General features: G+C 42.4%; 2 protein-coding genes across 4 annotated transcripts in view; both read right to left on the reverse strand.

The window, feature by feature from the left end:
- The window catches only part of LOC146504712 (protein NLRC3-like), a 245145-nt gene that overhangs the window by 159756 nt on the left and 65710 nt on the right, over positions 1-19679 (reverse strand). The window lies entirely within an intron of this gene.
- The window catches only part of LOC146504717 (protein NLRC3-like), an 89948-nt gene that overhangs the window by 3039 nt on the left and 67230 nt on the right, over positions 1-19679 (reverse strand). For both annotated transcript variants that reach the window (XM_085183404.1, XM_085183403.1), the window contains 4 exons: positions 16067-16295; positions 14084-15878; positions 13526-13699; positions 11250-11423 (listed from right to left, as the gene is read on the reverse strand). In XM_085183404.1, coding sequence (XP_085039530.1) covers positions 11250-11423; positions 13526-13699; positions 14084-15878; positions 16067-16295 — 2372 coding nt within the window. The remainder of the gene's footprint in view (positions 1-11249; positions 11424-13525; positions 13700-14083; positions 15879-16066; positions 16296-19679) is intronic.

The following is a 19679-nucleotide window of genomic DNA, read 5'->3' on the forward strand; positions in this document are numbered from 1 at the left end:
TGGCCAGAAGGTGCATCACATCAGCTGCAGGACTGTTTTGAAAACACGGACTGGAGCGTGTTCGAACATCAGGACCTTGAAGAGCACACAACATCAGTGCTCTCATATATTAATTTCTGTGTCAACAGTGTCACTGTGGACAAACGTCTCCGGGTGTATTCCAACCAGAAACCCTGGATGACTAAAGAGGTCCAGGTCCTGCTGAAGCAACGTGACGCCGCTTTTAGATCCGGTGATGGTATGCAGTACAGTGCAGCCAGATCTGAGTTGAAAAGAGGCATCAGAGAGGCCAAGGCAGCGTACAAGAGAAAGATTGAAGACCACTTCAGCACCAACAACTCACGACAGGTATGGCAGGGAGTTCAGCACTTAACCAACTACAAACCTTGCAATACCACGTTGACTGAGGGTAACGCGGAGCTTGCGGAGGAGCTGAACCACTTCTTCGCACGCTTTGAGGTGAAGGGACCAGAGGCAGCAGCAGCAAAAACATTGGAAAGCAGCAGCAGCCCAAGCCTCATAGTGCAGGAATATGAGGTGAGGCGCACACTGAGGGCAGTGAACCCCAGGAAGGCCGCCGGACCAGATGGGGTAACCGCAAGGGTCCTAAAAGAGTGTGCAGACCAGCTGGCTGGGGTCTTCACTAAGATCTTCAACTCTTCACTGTCCCAGTCCTGCATCCCGCCGTGCCTAAAGTCAGCCACAATTGTCCCACTGCCAAAGCGTACTAACATTAGCAGCCTCAACGACTACCGACCAGTTGCTCTAACACCTGTTATAATGAAGTGCTTTGAGAAACTGGTCCGACGTCACATCATGTCCTGGCTGCCACCCACACTCGACCCGCTCCAGTTTGCATACAGAGCTAACAGATCAACTGAAGATGCCATTGCTACAACGCTCCACACCACCATCTCTCACCTGGAAGTGCAGGGCCGTTACGCCAGGCTGCTCTTTGTTGACTTTAGCTCTGCTTTCAACACGATACTCCCGGACAAACTAATAGTTAAACTGCTGGAAATCGGACTTCCTTCTACCACCTGCCGCTGGATCAGAGACTTCCTCTCAGACCGTGTACAGAGAGTTAGAGTGGGGCCTCATCTTTCCTCAGCCCTCAGCCTCAACACCGGCTCTCCACAAGGCTGTGTACTGAGTCCCCTACTGTACACTCTGTACACACATGACTGTGTTAGTTCCCACCCAGACAACACAGTCATCAAGTTTGCAGATGATACCACCGTGGTGGGGCTCATCTCTGGGGGAGATGAGACGGCGTACAGAGCTGAAGTTCAGAGGCTGTCAGATTGGTGTGTAGACAACAACCTGGACCTTAATACCACCAAGACAAAAGAACTGGTAGTTGACTTCAGAAGGAGGAAGTCCGAGCTGCAGCCTGTCAGCATCAACGGGGAGTGTGTGGAAAGGGTCTCCAGTTTCAAGTTTCTGGGAGTGCACATAGACACAGACCTCCAATGGAGCTCTAACACCTCTGCGGTCTTAAAGAAGGCCCAACAGCGTCTCCACTTTCTGAGAATCCTCAGAAAAATGGACCTGAAGAAGGAGCTGCTGACCGTCTTCTACCGCTGCTCCATTGAAAGTGTGCTGACGTATTGCATCGGTGTGTGGTTCTCCAGCTGCACCACAGCACACAGAAAGGCACTCCAGAGGGTCATCAATATGGCCCAAAAAATCATTGGACATCCTCTTCCCTCCCTGAAGGACCTCTACAGCACTCGCTGTCTCAAGAGGGCACGCAGCATCCTACGGGACGGTACACACCCAGGACACCGAGTGTTTAAGCTGCTGCCGTCCGGCAGGAGGTTCAGGCTGCTGAGGTCCCGGACAAATAGACTCAAGGACAGCTTTTACAACAGGGCAATAGCCCTGATCAATGCAAATAGCTGACCTGATTGGCTACCTCCCTGGACTTTTTTAGGGGGGAGGTAACAATGTTTAAAACAATAATAATCTTTATATTTATAACAAGGTGCAATAATAATTAATGTGCAATAATAACAGTGTGCAATACAAATACACTTATTCTTCTTTTTTTATTACTAAGTTATTATACTGTGTTGTGTTGTTTGTGTTGCGTTGTGATGTGTCATATCGTGTCGTGTTGTGTTATATGTAGTGCCGACGTAGGACAGTTTTCCAATTTCATTGTACTATTGTACTATGTATGACTGTGCAATGACAATAAAGAGTTATCTTATCTTATCTTATTAACCTCTGTATTTATTACAATGCTTTGTGGTTGCTTTTGAACATCCGTGACATCTATTAATGTTAAATCTAGCATTTCTTTAGCATCATAGGTAAACTGCTTTTATATTTAACAAACATTTCTGTTTTGGTAACAGAAATGTTACTACATTAGTACAATACTAATACATTAGTAATAGTAATAATAATAATAACAATAATATTTGTTTTGTCAAAAGATGTGTTTGGATACAAGTTTTTTTTGTCAATGTACAAAGCCATCAACCAGATTAGTGGCCTGTTAAATGGTTAAAGTCTAAAGTTGCTTTGAAAACAAAGTAATATAGCTTGTCCTTTTAAAGAATTAAGTTAAATCCCACAGTTTAAATCATAAGAAACATTTTGATCTTGTCTATGTTACATATAAACACTACCATATGTTTTATCTGTTCATTGTGCTTATTAGAAACGTTATATATTGGAAGTTAGCTTTTAACAAGCATGTAATGATTGCATTTAAATTAGGTGGGATTTTTTTAAAGACATACTGTATCTCTTTAGGCCTAAACTGACAGTGACAATACCACACATTCAGACACAGTAGCAGATGGTGTTTTAGTACTATATGTACTAGTTTAATTAAGGTAAATTTAATTGAGGCTCGAGACCAGCACTCACACATTACATCAAACTCTTACAAGTCTAGAAAAGGAGCTGTTGGACACAAAAACATAAACTGAGTGGTAATTATTTTGGTTTCCCAGTATATCAATCTGTTCTTGCTCTTGACGAAGGCGGTCACACTTTTCTCCTCCTCCTCCTCTCCCTTAGCTTCCCTGCTTAGCCTCTTATATCGTTGTCTAGTCTCGTGTTTTTTTGTATTACTTTTCCCTGGAACATTCTCTCGCAGTCTGTTCTCTAAAACCTAAAAGAGGAATTATGGATTGGATCAACTGGTCCCTAAATGCAATTGACACCCCTTTCTCAACGAGAAGTTTGGGCTTGGGTGAGCCTGAGTGCTGAAGATATCTACCTATTCGGAACCATGGTAACAGGGTTCTGGCTGATTGGAGCTGGCTTGGCCCTGACTTATCGAAGAATTAAGAAAGCGGAACCGGCTGTTCAAACCCCCACAAGGCTGCCCGCTCACGATGGGAGAGGCGTGAGTTTCTCAAAATGGGCTCATTGAGTCAGCACGGATAAGATCTTGGAGAGGCTACGGCTGCTGTGAATACTCAGAATAAGATCTCTGACTGCAGACTGGATACATCTCGGAAGGGCTAGCTCGGAATAACATCTCTGGGCGCAAATTGGATGACATCTCGGGGAGGCACACTGCCGTGAGTTCTCAGAATCGGCTCCTTGAGCACAAGAAATGACAACATCACAGAACGCAAGTATGGCGAAGCTCGCGGCTCTCCAACAGGAGATTGAGAGACCAGTGTTGGACTGTAGAACTGCTTTGAAATTCATATGAGCTGTTCGCACTAAAGTAAAAACCACCATCACTTCATGCGGATACCCTCTCAGTGCCAGCTGTGGTCTCAAGGCTGGAGCTGAACAACAACACCCTGATAACGACCGCGTTAAGTCTGTTCCTTCCCATTCCATGCAAGGCCACCTGGGTTGGCTGGAAGACTGTTTACTTAGCCTGGCAGGGCGAAGGACACTGTCTCAGCTGAACTCTGGACACACACACACGCACACACATACATACACTGATATGCACACACTCACCCCCCCTCCCTTTCCAAACGCCTTCGACGCTTATTCCCTTCCGATGCTGCACCCTTTACCCACCCCTGTTGCTTGTCATGTGTTTCTTTGGTGTATTAAGAGTTTTTTCATGTGCAGAGATGTTTTTTTCTGTTCTCAAACTGATCTCCCTGTTGGAGCTCAGTCTGGGGGGAGTTATTTTTTTCTCCTTATCTTTCCTCATGTGGTGCATTTTCCATTGTTATACCTCGCTGACCTGTCTTCCCTATATGATGTTTGTGTAATGTATGTATGGTTGGAGGGTAAGATGGCGCCGCCATTGCGTGCAATAGGTCGGCAGCCTTATGAAATTTACCCTTGTGGGACTAATAAAGGTATATCAATTCAATTCAATATTAGTAATAGTCAGTCACCTTTATGTTAATCAGGCTGAACTATTACTATAACTTCTATATCATACTTTAGATCAACCTGTTTTACTTATTGATTCACTTGTACTTTGGTTTGGAGAAGTTCGTTCTTTACTGATCTTTTCCTGTCTTCTGTTATTAGACTTGAGACATGACTGCACTACAGTATGCTGTTGCTGATGACTCCAGTTAATTCTACAAGACATGCTGTGTAAGTAAACACAAACAACAACAGTTTGGTCTGCATTTCTTGAAAGACCATATCCCACAAACTTAGTTTAGATGGTCCACACTGTCTACTCTCTATATAGTGAAGTCTGCAAGTTTGTGAAGAGTGAAATTTTTTTTGTGCCCAAATTATTCTGCAGGTCATAGCACTGATAAATATTCTTTCATGACATTATTGTGTGTCGGGTGGTAGTCAGGGCTAATCAGACTGACAACTGGGACATTGGCTCCTTTTGTCACTTCCTCACCTGCCTCTGCATCTCATCATCTCACTCCCTGAGTTCAAACATGATAAATTTACTGTCTGTCCCACAGACCTGCCTAAGGTCATCAAGCTTCTCAGTCTGTGCCCTTTTCTCATTTCTCATTTTGTACATCCTCCACTGCTCTCCTCACGTCTTTGCCATTCCCACAGAGATGTGAGCAGAGGAGCCAAGGAAGGGACACAAGGAAAGAGGATTCATGGAAACAGCTGTCTAATAAAATCAGACGTCTTCACTTTGAAGCCTAATTTTGCATGAATATGAAATGTGGTACAGCTTTAACATGAAGAGTTTTGTTACAGTCCAACTACAGCTGAATTTATGATAATAAAGCTATCTTCATTTTTTTTAACATGTACTTAGGTTTACTTTAAATTAAATTCATAACATGGGTCAATAGGGATGTATACAGGACATCATACTTTGCTAACCAAAAAGACATCCATTTCAAAAATAATAGGAATTTGTTGATCCCTCAATTTTCTAGCTGCCTCTATAAGATGCTGAGATGGTAAACATGTTTAAACAATACAAACTGATCCTAGATATTCTGTGTCACTTTTAATCAGTTTTAATGTTTAATTCTTTTTCTCTGGATTTCTTCAATTTTAATGTTCATTTTAACGATTTATTAATTTTGTCACGGTTCTGGGTCATGTTGACCCAGCATTTTCAGTTTCTTATGTTTTTTAGTATTCTTCTGTATTGTGAATTATGTCTGATTCTTTAGTTATCCTGTTTTGATTATTATTATAAGTCTATGTTTTATTCTGGTCTAGGGTTTAGTTCTTAGGTTTTGTGTCCCATGTTTAGTGTAGGTCTAGTACTGTGTCTAGTCTGCATCTTTGTGAATGTTTTCCTGTTTTATTATGAAGGGTTATGTTTTATGTCAATGTGTCTAGCTTCGCTCCCCCTGTCTCGTTAGTCCTAATCTATTCAATTTCAATTTTCAATTCAATTCAATTTTATTTATATAGCGCCAAATCACAACAAATGTCGCCTCAAGGCGCTTCATAGATACAGAGAAAAGCCCAACAATCATATGACCCCCTATGAGCAAGCACTTTGGCGACAGTGGGAAGGAAAAACTCCCTTTTAACAGGAAGAAACCTCCGGCAGAACCAGGCTCAGGGAGGGGCGGCCATCTGCTGCGACCGGTTGGGGTGAGAGAAGGAAGACAGGATAAAGACATGCTGTGGAAGAGAGACAGAGATTAATAACAGATACGATTCAATACAGAGAGGTCTGTTAATACATAGTGAGTGAGAAAGGTGACTGGAAAGGAAAAACTCAATGCATCATGGGAATCACCCGGCAGCCTACATCTATTGCAGCATAACTAAGGGAGGATTCAGGGTCACCTGGTCCAGCCCTAACTATATGCTTTAGCAAAAAGGAAGGTTTTAAGCCTAATCTTAAAAGTAGAGATAGTGTCTGTCTCCTGAATCCAAACTGGAAGCTGGTTCCACAGAAGAGGGGCCTGAAAACTGAAGGCTCTCCCTCCCATTCTACTTTTAAATACTCTAGGAACAACAAGTAGGCCTGCAGAGCGAGAGCAAAGTGCTCTAATAGGGTGATATGGTACTACAAGGTCATTAAGATAAGATGGGGCCTGATTATTTAAGACCTTGTATGTGAGGAGCAGGATTTTGAATTCAATTCTGGATTTAACAGGAAGCCAATGAAGGGAAGCCAAAACAGGAGAAATATGCTCTCTCTATCTAGTCCCTGTCAGTACTCTTGCTGCAGCATTTTGGATTAGCTGAAGGCTTTTCAGTGAGTTTTTTGGACATCCTGATAATAATGAATTGCAGTAGTCTAGCCTGGAAGTAATAAATGCATGAACTAGTTTTTCAGCGTCACTCTGAGACAGGATATTTCTAATTTTAGAGATGTTGCGCAAATGGAAGAACGCAGTCTTACATATTTGTTTAATATGTGCGTTGAAGGACATATCCTGGTCAAAAATGACTCCAAGGTTCCTCACAGTGTTACTGGAGGCCAAGGTAATGCCATCCAGAGTAAGAATCTGGTTAGATACCATATTTCTAAGCTTTTCAGCGCCGAGTACAATGACCTCAGTTTTATCTGAGTTAAGAAGCAGAAAGTTAGTGGCCATCCAAGTCTTTATGTCTTTAAGACATTCCTGCAGTTTAACTAATTGGTGTGTGTTATCTGGCTTCATGGACAGATAGAGCTGGGTGTCATCTGCATAGCAGTGAAAATGTATGCTATGTCTTCTAATGATGCTGCCTAGGGGAAGCATGTATAATGTAAACAGAATTGGTCCTAGCACCGAACCCTGTGGAACTCCATAATTAACCTCAGTGTGTGAAGAGGACTCTCCATTTACATGCACAAATTGGAGTCTATTAGATAGATATGATACAAACCACTGCAGTGCAATACCTGTAATACCTACAGCATGTTCTAATCGCTCTAATAGAATATTATGGTCAACAGTATCGAATGCTGCACTAAGGTCAAGAAGGACAAGCACAGAGATGAGTCCACTGTCAGAGGCCATAAGAAGATCATTTGTAACCTTCAATAAAGCTGTTTCTGTGCTGTGATGAACTCTGAAACCTGACTGAAACTCTTCAAATAAACCATTACTCTGCAGATGATCTGTTAGCTGTTTGACAACTACTCTTTCAAGGATTTTTGATATGAAAGGAAGGTTGGAGATTGGCCTATAATTAGCTAAGACTGCTGGGTCTAGAGATGGCTTTTTGAGTAAAGGTTTAACTGCAGCCACCTTGAAGGCCTGTGGTACATAGCCGATTATTAGAGATAGGTTGATCATATATAAGATCGAAGAATTAATCAATGGCAGGACTTCTTTGAGCAGTTTTGTAGGAATGGGGTCTAAAAGACACGTTGATGGTTTGGAGGAAGTAATTATTGAAGTTAACTCAGAAAGATCGATTGGAAAAAAAGAGTCTAACTTAACATCAATGGAACTAAGAGTAGCTGTAGATAATATTACATCTGTGGGATGATTATTGGTAATTTTTTCTCTAATGATAAAAATTTTATTTGTGAAGAAGTTCATGAAGTCATCACTAGTTAACGTTAAAGGGATGGTTGGCTCAAAAGAGCTCTGACTTTTTGTCAGCCTGGCTACAGTGCTGAAGAGAAACCTGGGGTTGTTCTTATTTTCTTCAATCAGTGATGAGTAGTAAGCTGTTCTGGCTTTGCGGAGGGCTTTCTTATAAAGCAACAAACTATTTCTCCAGGCTAAATGATGATCCTCTAAATTTGTGACACGCCATTTCCTCTCCAGATTACGAGTCATCTGCTTTAGGGTACGTGTTTGAGAATTATACCACGGGGTCAGGTACTTCTGATTAGAGACCTTAGTTTTCACTGGAGCTACAGTATCCAGAGTCGTACGTAGTGAGGAGGTGAAATTATTAACAAGATAATCGACCTCTGTTGGGGTAGCATTCAGATAGCTGCTCTGCTCTGTGTTGGTACAGGGCATTGACGATGATAACAGTGGCTGGATTATATTCTTAAACTTAGTTACAGCGCTTTCAGAAAGACATCTACTCTGATAAAGTCCACTCTCCACTGCTGCGTAATCAATTATTGTAAATGTAAATGTTATCAAGAAATGATCAGACAGGAGAGGGTTTTCAGGAAACACTGTTAAATGTTCAGTTTCTATGCCATATGTTAAAACAAGATCTAGAGTGTGATTAAAGTGGTGGGTGGGTTCTTTTACATTTTGAGAGAAACCAATTGAGTCTAACAACAGATTAAATGCCATGTTGAGGCTGTCATTTTTAGCATCTACATGGATGTTAAAATCACCCACAATAATTATTTTATCTGAGCTCAGAACTAAATTAGATATAAAGTCTGAGAAATCAGACAGAAACTCTGTGTAAGGCCCAGGTGGACGATAGATGATAACAAGTAAGACTGGTTTCTGAGTTTCACAGCTGGGGTGGACAATGTTAAGCATCAGGCTTTCAAATGAATTAAAAGTCTGTCTTGGTCTTTCATTAATTAATAGACTGGTGTGAAAAATTGCTGCCACACCGCCCCCTCGACCTGTGCTTCGAGATTTCTGGTAGTTAGAATGACTCGGGGGTGTTGATTCATTTAAACTAACATAATCATCCTGCTGCAACCAGGTTTCTGTAAGGCAGAGTAAATCAATTTGTTGATCAATTATTAAGTCATGTACTAACAGAGACTTGGAGGAGAGAGACCTAATATTTAATAATCCACATTTCACTGTTTTACTCTTTGGTTCAGATGTGGATACTGTATTGTTCTTTCTTTGTGATTGTTTAAGTTGTTTGTTGCTGGTTTTTAGTTTGTTTTTTGTCTTTTTGGAAGCAGACACAGTCTCTATAGAGATGGGTTTTGGGGGGGTAGCAGGAGGAGGGAAGCTGCAGAGAGGCGTGTAAGACTGCAACTCTGCTTCCTGGTCCCAACTCTGGATAGTCATGTTTTGAGGGGTTTAATAAATTTGTCGATATTTCTAGAAATGAGAGCTGCTCCATCCAAAGTGGGATGGATGCCATCTCTCCTAACAAGACCAGGTTTCCTCCAGAAGGTTTGCCAATTATCTATGAAGCCCACATCGTTTCTGGGACACCACTCAGACAGCCAGCAATTTAAGGAGAACATGCGGCTAAACATGTCACTCCTGTTCTGATTGGGGAGGGGACCAGAGAAAACTACAGAGTCCGACATTGTTTTGGCAAAGTTACACACCGATTCAATATTGATTTTAGTGACCTCCGATTGGCGTAACCGGGTGTCATTACTGCCGACATGAATTATGATTTTATTGAATTTACGTTTACCCTTAGCCAGCAGTTTTAAATTTCCTTCAATGTCGCCTGCTCTGGCCCCTGGAAGACAATTGACTATGGTTGCCGGTGTCTCTAGCTTCACATGTCTGAGAACAGAATCACCAATTACCAGAGTTTGACCCCCGGCGGGTGTGTCACCGAGTGGGGAAAAACGGTTAGACACATGAACGGGTTGGTGGTGTACCTGGGGCTTCTGTTTAGGACTACGCTTCCTCCTCACCGTTACCCAGCCTTTCCCCAGCTGCTTGGGGTCTGCCGGGGAACAGCTAGCGGGGCCTACGCTATCTTCGGCTGCACCAGCTACAGGGGCCTGGCTAGCTAAGGGTGAGAGCAGGGTGCAAAGCCGAGTCTCCAGATCAGTAATCCTGGCCTCCAGAGCTGCAAATATGCTACATTTATATATCTAATCTCTGCCTGTGTGTTCCAGTTCGTGTTTTTCCCTGTTTGGTTTCTGTTTTGTTTTCTTCCAGCAATAAACCTGTGGTTTTTGAGTTGCAATCAGCCTCAGAGTCCTGCATTTGGATCCTCACCTCCGCCTGCCCGCACACAGAGCCCTGACAAATTTTGTATTGCTATAACCTAACAATTCTATGGTATGTATCGGCTTTGCAAAGCACTCTGTGACTGTTTTCTGTGAAAGGGCTATACATAAATTAACAAACAAATGAACAAATAAGTCTCACTAATATTTTATTTTTTTATTTCCACCAGCAGGAAATACAGGTGCTCAGGCAGGTTAAATAAGAGACTACTTAGTGCATTGGTGAGCAGTCATGTTGGAAAAGTAAGGTGCTATCATTAAACTGTCCCTTCAAAGTACATTAGTGTTACATCCCACAGGAGGATGTTGGTTTTCTTCTCTCAACTAACTCCTTATGTTTTGTCTAGGCTCCACGTCCTCTGTCCTGATTGGATGCTGCTCAGAGTCCAGCTAATTGTTATTCAGCAGAGCACTACTTAAGGCCTGTGGAGCTGTGTTTCTGTGCCCTCTGGCCATTTTGATTGGCATACGGGTGCAGGCTTGCATGCCTTTGTGACTTGTATGTGCATTTTTGTGTTCATGTGCAGACTGCCTGTAGGGGAGAGCTGTCTTTTGTTTTGACACCCAGTTTTCTCCTGTTTATGTGTTGTTAGGTAGGTTATGGTTATAGGTTGTATATTTTGTTTTCTTTGGAGTTAGGTAAGTTGCTCATATTTTCATATCAGGGACGTTTTGTTTGTTATGTTGGCCTTGGCTCACCCTGAAGTTTAATATAATAATCTATAATAATAATATATATAATCTATAGTTAATTGGTCCCCGTGGGAAATTCCCCTCTGGATTTAACCCATTCACTCAGTGAAACAGTGGGTAGCCCAGGGAGCAGTGTGTGGGGACGGCAGCTTGCTCAGGTGTACCTCAGGGTAGCCGTTCAGTGGATTTGAGCCCATGACCTTCCGATCATGGGGCCACCGCTCCACCTACTGAGCTATCCCTGCCCCTATAATGTCTTTATGTCATGTCTGCATGAAATAAACAAGGATTAAAGAATTACATTACTTAAAGCAAATGTTTCCAGCTCTTCCTCCTCTATCTGACATATTCTCCATACCTGAGAGTGTCCAGTCTCCAGTCTGGATCAATCACTCCAGCCGACAGCAGCTTTATTCCTGTGTGACCTGGATGATTGTAGCTCAGGTCCAGCTCTCTCAGATGAGAGGGGTTGGAGCTCAGAGCTGAGGACAGAGAAGTACAGCCTACCTCTGTGATCAGACAGCCTGACAGACTGCAGACAAAAACAAACAAACAAACACAAAACAGTCCAGCCATGAATAGTGAACATAAGGGTTTTTTTGTTTGTTTTTCTTCTTTAAAATTCCAGAGCCATCCATCCATTTGACCAGATAGCAGTATTGTTTCGAGTTTAATTATACAAATCTCCTTTTGGAAACACTAAGAACCACAAGTAACCCTGCCCTGTGAAAGTGAATATGCTATTACACTTTCTTTATGGCCTGATTGATTGATGACTTTGTGAGAAAATTCTGAATTTAAAAGGAAACCACTTAATAGAAGCTACTATGGAACAAGTATGATCTCTCTTTTAATACCTCTGTCTCTATAATCTCACCACAGTATTTTGGAGGAACTGAAGACTTCTGTGGGAACATTTAGAAAATAATAAATGACAGTAACAGTCAAGCCTCAAAGTAACAACTGATTCAATTCAATTCAATTCAATTCAATTCAATTCAATTTTATTTATATAGCGCCAAATCACAACAAATGTCGCCTCAAGGCGCTTCATAGATACAGAGAAAAGCCCAACAATCATATGACCCCCTATGAGCAAGCACTTTGGCGACAGTGGGAAGGAAAAACTCCCTTTTAACAGGAAGAAACCTCTGGCAGAACCAGGCTCAGGGAGGGGCGGCCATCTGCTGCGACCGGTTGGGGTGAGAGAAGGAAGACAGGATAAAAGACATGCTGTGGAAGAGAGACAGAGATTAATAAAAGATATGATTCAATACAGAGAGGTCTATTAACACATAGTGAGTGAGAAAGGTGACTGGAAAGGAAAAACTCAATGCATCAACTGATCCAGCCATTATTTCACCATCACTCTGAGGGAAAATTAACAGATGAACAGACATATATAAGCTTGGATTCCTGCACAAACTGACACAGAGGCTGTGGTTATAATTAAAGGTTATGCATCATAAATAGATAAATCTGACTAAACTCTGCAATAGTTACTGAGTAGACAGTAGAGCACTTTATCTGTTTCATCTTCACTGTCAAAGGATCAGATATAGAAAATGTTTCCTTAATTCAATATAGTTGGTGCCTTTTTTGTGTAACTTTTGTCTTTAAGAACAATTTGTATGTGCTACTGAATGTATCTGAATGAGTATATATTCAAAAACAGACCTAAAACTTTTTAATTCGTTCTTACAATTGATAAGTGCTGTTGATTTCTTTTCACTACCTTAAGGTATCGCTAGCCAACACACAGGTTATGTTTTTATTTCCTGTGTTAAAAACATCAACTTTACATGTAATGAAATGTGGTATAGAAAATGAATTATTTCATTTTGTTTATTTAGGTTTCCAAAGTTATTTTTGTGTTATTTATTTATTTTTCTATTTTTATTTTTTTTTAATTCAAGGAATTCAAAGGGGATGGATGAGGAGATGTTTAAAATTCTCGTCATGTTCAGAAACAATCAATTTCATCAGGGTGTGAGGGTTAATATGAATAACTCAAACTAAAATATATAAACATCCTTTGTAAAAAGCAACATAATACAGAAAATGAATCAAACTGGAAATTTTTGTGTATGGAAGTAAATAGTTTTGACTTATTGGACAAAACGATTGGTTTTGTTAAATATTGTTTTTGTTTGAATCTAAGCGTGAGACAAACAACCACTCGTACTTACATTCACACCTGTGGTAAATTTAGAATGACCAGTTAACCCAACCCCACCAACTGATTTTTTTTGGACTGTGGGAGAAACCCGGAGTACCCGAAGAGCACACATGCAAACATGGGCAGAACATTCAAAATTCACACAGAAATGACCCGGCGAGGTGGTGGAATCAAATACAGGACCTACTAACCACTGTGCCACTGCGCTGCCATAAAGAAAAGGTTTTAAGTACCTTTGCTGCAATCATTTATGAAACTGTTTGTAGCAAAGAAAAGAAATTGATATGTTATGAATCCAAAATATCTGAAATCTCTGAACAGACAAGCGCTTAAAAAGCACGTTATGCAACAAAATGTGAATAAAAGGTCAATTTGGAATTCAACAATGTTTTTGTTTGAGCAATAGTATAATCCAGATTGTTAATATAAATTAATGAAAAAAATTTAATCCTCACCTGATAAATTCCAGAGTACAGTTTGGACTCTTCAATCCAGCAGACAACAGCTTTATGCCTGAGTCTTGCAGGTCATTGTTACTCAGGTCCAGTTCTCCCAGACTGAAACACTTAAAGATGAGAGCTGAGCACAGAGCTTTACAGCTTCTCTCTGAGAGGTTACAGCCAGACAGTCTGAAAAACAATTACATTTGAGATCAAATTAAATGTCTTATTTTAAACTTACCACAAGAAAAACAAAAAATGCAATGTCCACTTCATAAATAAGAATACAACTTGTAATTCATTATCACATTTGATTACCAAATACTGAACCCTGATGCAGCCACCATTCATCCTCTGTTGAAAAGAAGCAGCTTTCCTCAGCTCCTTCCAGGGATTTTTTCTTTTGTTGTTTTCTTTTTGTTTATATTAGTTTTTGTAGCATTAAAGTAAACCTCTGGGTCCACTTTGATAAGGGTAAATCCACATTTTAGAAATGCTAAGACTTCCTGCTACTATAAACTGTTCATTGCATAAATGTTTTACCAATTATAGTGTGCATAAATGCATACTCACAGAGCTTTATTGGAGACTTTGACCACTGGCAATAGCCTCAGAAGAGCCTGCTCTGAAGCAGAGTATTTCTTCAGGTCAAACACATCCAGATCTTTTTCTGATGACAGTAAGATGAAGACCAGAGCTGACCACTGAGCAGGAGACAGTTTATCTGTGGAGACACTTCCTGATCTCAGGGACTGTTGGATCTCCTCTACTAGAGAACGATCATTCAGTTCATTCAGACAGTGGAACAGATTGATACTTTTCTCTGCATACAGATTCTCACCGAGCTTCTTTTTGATGTACTGGACGGTTTCCTGATTGGTCTGTGAGGCACTTCCTATCTGTGTCAGCAGACCTCGTAGGAGAGTCTTATTGGTCTGAAGTGAAAGACCCAGGAGGAAGCGGAGGAACAAGTCCAGGTGTCCATTTGGACTCTGTAAGGCCTTGTTCACAGCACTCTGGCAGAGATGTTTCTCTGCAGATTCTCCTATTTCAGACTTCTTGGAGGTTGTTTGTTCTTCCATCAGATTGAGTCCAGAGTTGATGAAGGTCAGATGGACATGAAGAGCAGCCAGAAACTCCTGAACACTCAGATGGATGAAGCAGAACACCTTGTCCTGGTACAGTCCGGTCTCCTCTTTAAAGATCTGTGTGAATACTCCTGAGTACACTGAGGCTGCTCTGATATCGATGCCACACTCTGTCAGGTCTGATTCATAGAAGATCAGGTTTTGTTTCTGCAGCTGATCAAAAGCCAATTTTCCCAGAGACTCAATCATCTTCCTGCTCTCTGGACTCCAGTGTGGATCTGTCTCAGCTCCTCCATCATACTTCAACTTCATCACTTTGGCCTGAACCACCAGGAAGTGGATGTACATCTCAGTCAGGGTCTTGGGCAGCTGTCCTCCCTCTCTGGTTTTCAGCACATCCTCCAGAACTGTAGCAGTGATCCAGCAGAAGACTGGGATGTGGCACATTATGTGGAGAATTCGTGATGTCTTGATGTGGGAGAAGATGGTGCTGACCTGCTTCTTATCTCTGAATCTCTTCCTGAAGTACTCCTCCTTCTGTGGGTCAGTGAACCCTCTGACCTCTGTCACCATGCCAACACAGTCAGGAGGGATCTGATTGGCTGCTGCAGGTCGTGTGGTTATCCAGAGGCGAGCAGAGGGAAGCAGTTTCCCCCTGATGAGGTTTATCAGCAGCACATCCACTGAGGTGGACTTTCTAGGGTTAGTTAGGATTGTAGTTTTGTGGAAGTCCAGAGGAAGTCGACACTCATCCAGACCATCAAAGATGAACACAACCTGGAAGTCTTCAAAGCTGCAGATTCCTGCTTCTTTGGGTTCAGTAAAGAAGTGATTAACAAGTTCCACCAAGCTGAACTTTTCCTCTTTCAGCACATTCAGCTCTCTGAAAGTGAATGGAAATATGAACTGGATGTCCTGGTTGGCTTTGTCTTCAGCCCAGTCCAGGGTGAACTTCTGTGTTAAGACTGTTTTCCCAATGCCAGCCACTCCCTTTGTCAGCACTGTTCTGATTGGTTCATCTTTTCCAGGTGAAGCTTTAAAGATGTCTTCTTGTGTGATTGTTGTTTCTGGTCTGTCTGGTTTCCTGGATTCTGTTTCAATCTGTCTGACCTCATGTTCATCATTGACCACTCCAGTCTCTCCCTCTGTGATGTAGAGCTCTGTGTAGATCTGATTCAGAAGGGTTGGGTTTCCTGCTTTAGCAATCCCCTCAAACGCACACTGGAACTTCTTCTTCAGGGTAGATTTAAGTTCATGCTGGAAGTTCCTAGTGCAGGTTCCTGAGTGACCCAACACACACACACACACACACACACACACACACACACACACACACACACACACACACACACACACACACACACACACAAAGTACTTATAAAGTGCACATATTTTGAATGTATTTTTGTGTATTTCTGGAGACATAGTTTAATATTTTAGCAGTGTAAATATTTAGAAAATAATTCACTTCTCTGCAGACGGTCAGCCAACTCTTTCTGTTTCATCCTCTTCAGGAAGTCCAATGTAATCTTACCAAATGCTTCTCTACTGCTCTTATTTTGCTCTTCATCCCCTCCTTGTAATACATCCTCATTCTTGCATTGACTTTTTAAACATTCTAGATCATCTTGACTCAGGTCTCTCTGGATCTTCTTCAGTTCGTTCTTCACAAAAGTGATTATTTTTTCCTCCAGTATCTGGAACAGAAAACTTTATGAATCCAATTGCCCACAGCCTCAACCAGTTACAAGGTGAAGAAAAAGAGCATGTATCACAAAAACAAAAAATGAACAATAAGGATGCTCTATCTCCAACCAAATCTGGATATTGTGCAACAGTAATCAGGTCTTGTGAAGCAAGTACTAGATCTCTTTCCTCTACTGTAAACACTATCCTTTGCCCTCCTGACAATCTCCCATGCCAGTTTTACTGCACTGAGCAGTAATGTTAGAGGTGAACCTTTCAGTCCTAACAGAAAAGGTCTTTTCTGATAAGCATGAAGAAAATCAGTCCGAGGTGGAGCCAGATAGACCAGTCAGAACCTTCAGGCTGTTAAGTAGGATTTTGTGGTCGATGGTATCGAAGGCTGCTGAGAAGTTAAAAGACAGTGCTCTTTCCGAGCACCGAGGTATTAACTCCAAATTAAGGTGGGTTAACTCTGTGTCTGTTACTCCTGAGGCTGTTACTCCTGAGGCTGTTGACTCTTGCTCTGGGGATTCTAATTACTGTATTCACTCTGCCCCTTCCGAGTCCGAAGTTATAACAACTAGGATAGTTAAGTTAAAGGCTGAGATATCTAAGACTTGTTTCTCACCTGCTAGTTCAATGCATGAAACCAGTGTCACACAAACTGTTGGCATTGAGTCCTAGCCTTTCTTTTACAACAACCACCATCCCAGCCTAAAGCTCTGTTAGCTACCCAGCCAGAAGCTCAGTCATAAACTCCACCACCAGTTCCATTTTCACCTCAACCATCACTTCATTCAACGACGTCGCCACTAGCTACATCGCCACTAGCTACATCGCCACTAGCTACATCGCCACTAGCTACGTCGCCTGTGCAGTGGCCACTAGCTGCGTTGCCTGTCCAGTCGCCACTAACTGTGTAGCCTGTGCAGTCTCCTGTGTTGCCACGAGCTGCTTTGCCTGCTCAGTCTGCTATTCAGCCCGCAGCTCAGCTACCCATTCTGCCACCATTCTCACCCGTCCATTCCATTCAGGGAGAAATTCTCGCTTTAACCTTTGGTGTTTCTCAAGAACTGGCCGCTTTAGAGACAGTTACTCTCTTCAAAGCCTCCCAAGAGGCAGGGTTTCAGCCCTCAGCATATTCTGGACCCCTGGAGGCTAAGAAGCCAGCTGAGGACAGCACTTTGTAATCTCTGCCTGGCCAGAGCAGTGCCCTGCGCAGCTCCAGCCGAATTCGTGTCTGCCTGAGGACCTCATGCCCGCTGGTTTTGTGCCTGTTTCCGCTGGAAGGTCCGAGGGGCCGGTCCAGCCTTTGTCTGTCTTTGCTGAAGGATCAGAGGGACCGCTTCATACTTCTGTCTCCGTTAAAGGATCTGAGAGCCCGTTCAATCTTCTGTCTCAGCTGGAAAGTCCAAGGGACCCCTCAGCCTACAGCTTGATCAACTGCTTCTTCCATGCCATATCCTGCAGCATTACCAACAGCGGCTTCCACGCCGTCGCCCTCAGCGCCATCACCATCTTGTCCTGCAGCTGCCACCCCGCCATCTGGTCAACAACATATTCGGACGGCACATCCATGTCTAGCGCGGCCAACTCTTCCACACTTGCCACCTCAACATTCCGCCTTCTGCGCGGCTGGCCTCTGGATTTCCTTCGCTTGCTGTGCCACCACTGCCTTCCACATGGTCGGCCCCCCTGAGTTACCGTGTGTGGGGCTATTGAGGCGTCAGCTCCTGGACTTTTTCTCCCCCGGATCCTGTGCTGCCATCCTTCGGGTCGGCCTCCTGAACTGTTCTGCCATGGACACCTGTGCCATCAACTTCCTGGTCAGCCTTCTGACTATTCTCTGGGTTCCAGTGCCCTTGATGGACTTTTTTTTGTTTTGGACTTGGTCCCTCCATACTGGAACCCCACTTAGTCTTTGGACTAAGTGGTTTTGTTTTCATTGTTATTGTCTTTCGTTTATATTTAATTCTGATTAAGATTTCTAGTTCTGAGGTTTTAGTTTCTGTGTTCCCTCTGTCCTGTCTTCGCATTGTGTTTCTGTGTTCATGTCATTTCCCGTTTTATTTTGACAGTGCCACGTCCTATGTTAGTGTGTCTAGTTTTGTTTCCCCTTGTCTCGTTATATCCAATTTATCCCAGCTGTGTTCCCTCCTGTTTCTCATTCCCTGATTGGCCCTCTGTGTATATGAGCCCTGTGTTTTCTCCTGCTTGCTGCTGATTTGTCTGTGTTATTTCCTCACAATACAATACAATACAATACAATTTTATTTATATAGCACATTTATAAAACCACAGGTATGCCAAAGTGCTTCACAGAATGAGTTAGAGCAATAATAAATACAAATACAAAACACAAAATACAAAATACAAATAAAATATACTAACAGGCGGGTGACATAACTAACCAATAATACACCAGGCGTAGTTGGCACAACCCGAAAGGCTGAAGGTTAAAACATTCTAAATATTAATAAAGCGAAAAAGATAACTTGCAGTACACCAAAAATGCGGGCTCTAGGAGGTGGGGAAAGCAAGGCTAAACAAATAAGTTTTTAATCGAGATTTAAAAGATTGAATTGAATCAGACGCCCGAATAGCTAGAGGGAGGTTATCCCAGAGGTAGGGTGCGACAGCGGCGAATGCGCGGTCACCTCTGGTCTTGAGCCGAGATCTAGGTCGCACCAGGACCATTTGGCCTGCTGATCTAAGCGCTCTCCCAGGGGTATAAAAGCTGAGGAGATCCATAAAATAGGTGGGCACAGTGTTATTTATGATTTTAAAAGTGAGCAATAAGATTTTAAAATCAGAACGAAATTTAATAGGGCGCCAATGCAGGTCGGAAAGAACTGGAGTAATAGACTCAAACCTGCCAGTTCCAGTTAAAAGACTCGCAGCCGCATTTTGAACGAGCTGCAGTTTGTGAACAAACTACAGAGGACACATGTTTGTCCAACTTGAAGGAACTGTCCAAGACAACACCCGAGTTCCTCACAGTGTCAGAAAGAGAGTCAGCAAAGGGCCCAAAAATACCAATTAGTTCAGCCCAAGAGAAGGGAGTATCAAAGATTACAATTTCAGTCTTCTTATCATTTAGAATGACGGAATTGCTCAGTAGCCAGATTTTAACTTCATTCATACAATCAGAGAAGTGTTGCAACGACGACGTGACATCCTCAGCTAGTTCAAAAGAAAAGGACCTTTCTGAGAGATAGGGTTTAAACCAGCTAAGGGCACTGCCTGTGATGCCCACCAGATGCTCAAGCCTCATTAAAAGGACATTATGGTCCACCAAATCAAAAGCAGAGGACTAATCAAGCAAAATTAACACCACAGGGCGCCCTGAGTCAGCAATTGAGAGAAGATCATTAAAGAGATAAGATAAGATAAGA

Source organism: Neolamprologus multifasciatus, chromosome 13 (assembly GCF_963576455.1).
Source record: "Neolamprologus multifasciatus chromosome 13, fNeoMul1.2, whole genome shotgun sequence".
NCBI classification, from domain to species: Eukaryota; Metazoa; Chordata; class Actinopteri; order Cichliformes; family Cichlidae; genus Neolamprologus; species Neolamprologus multifasciatus.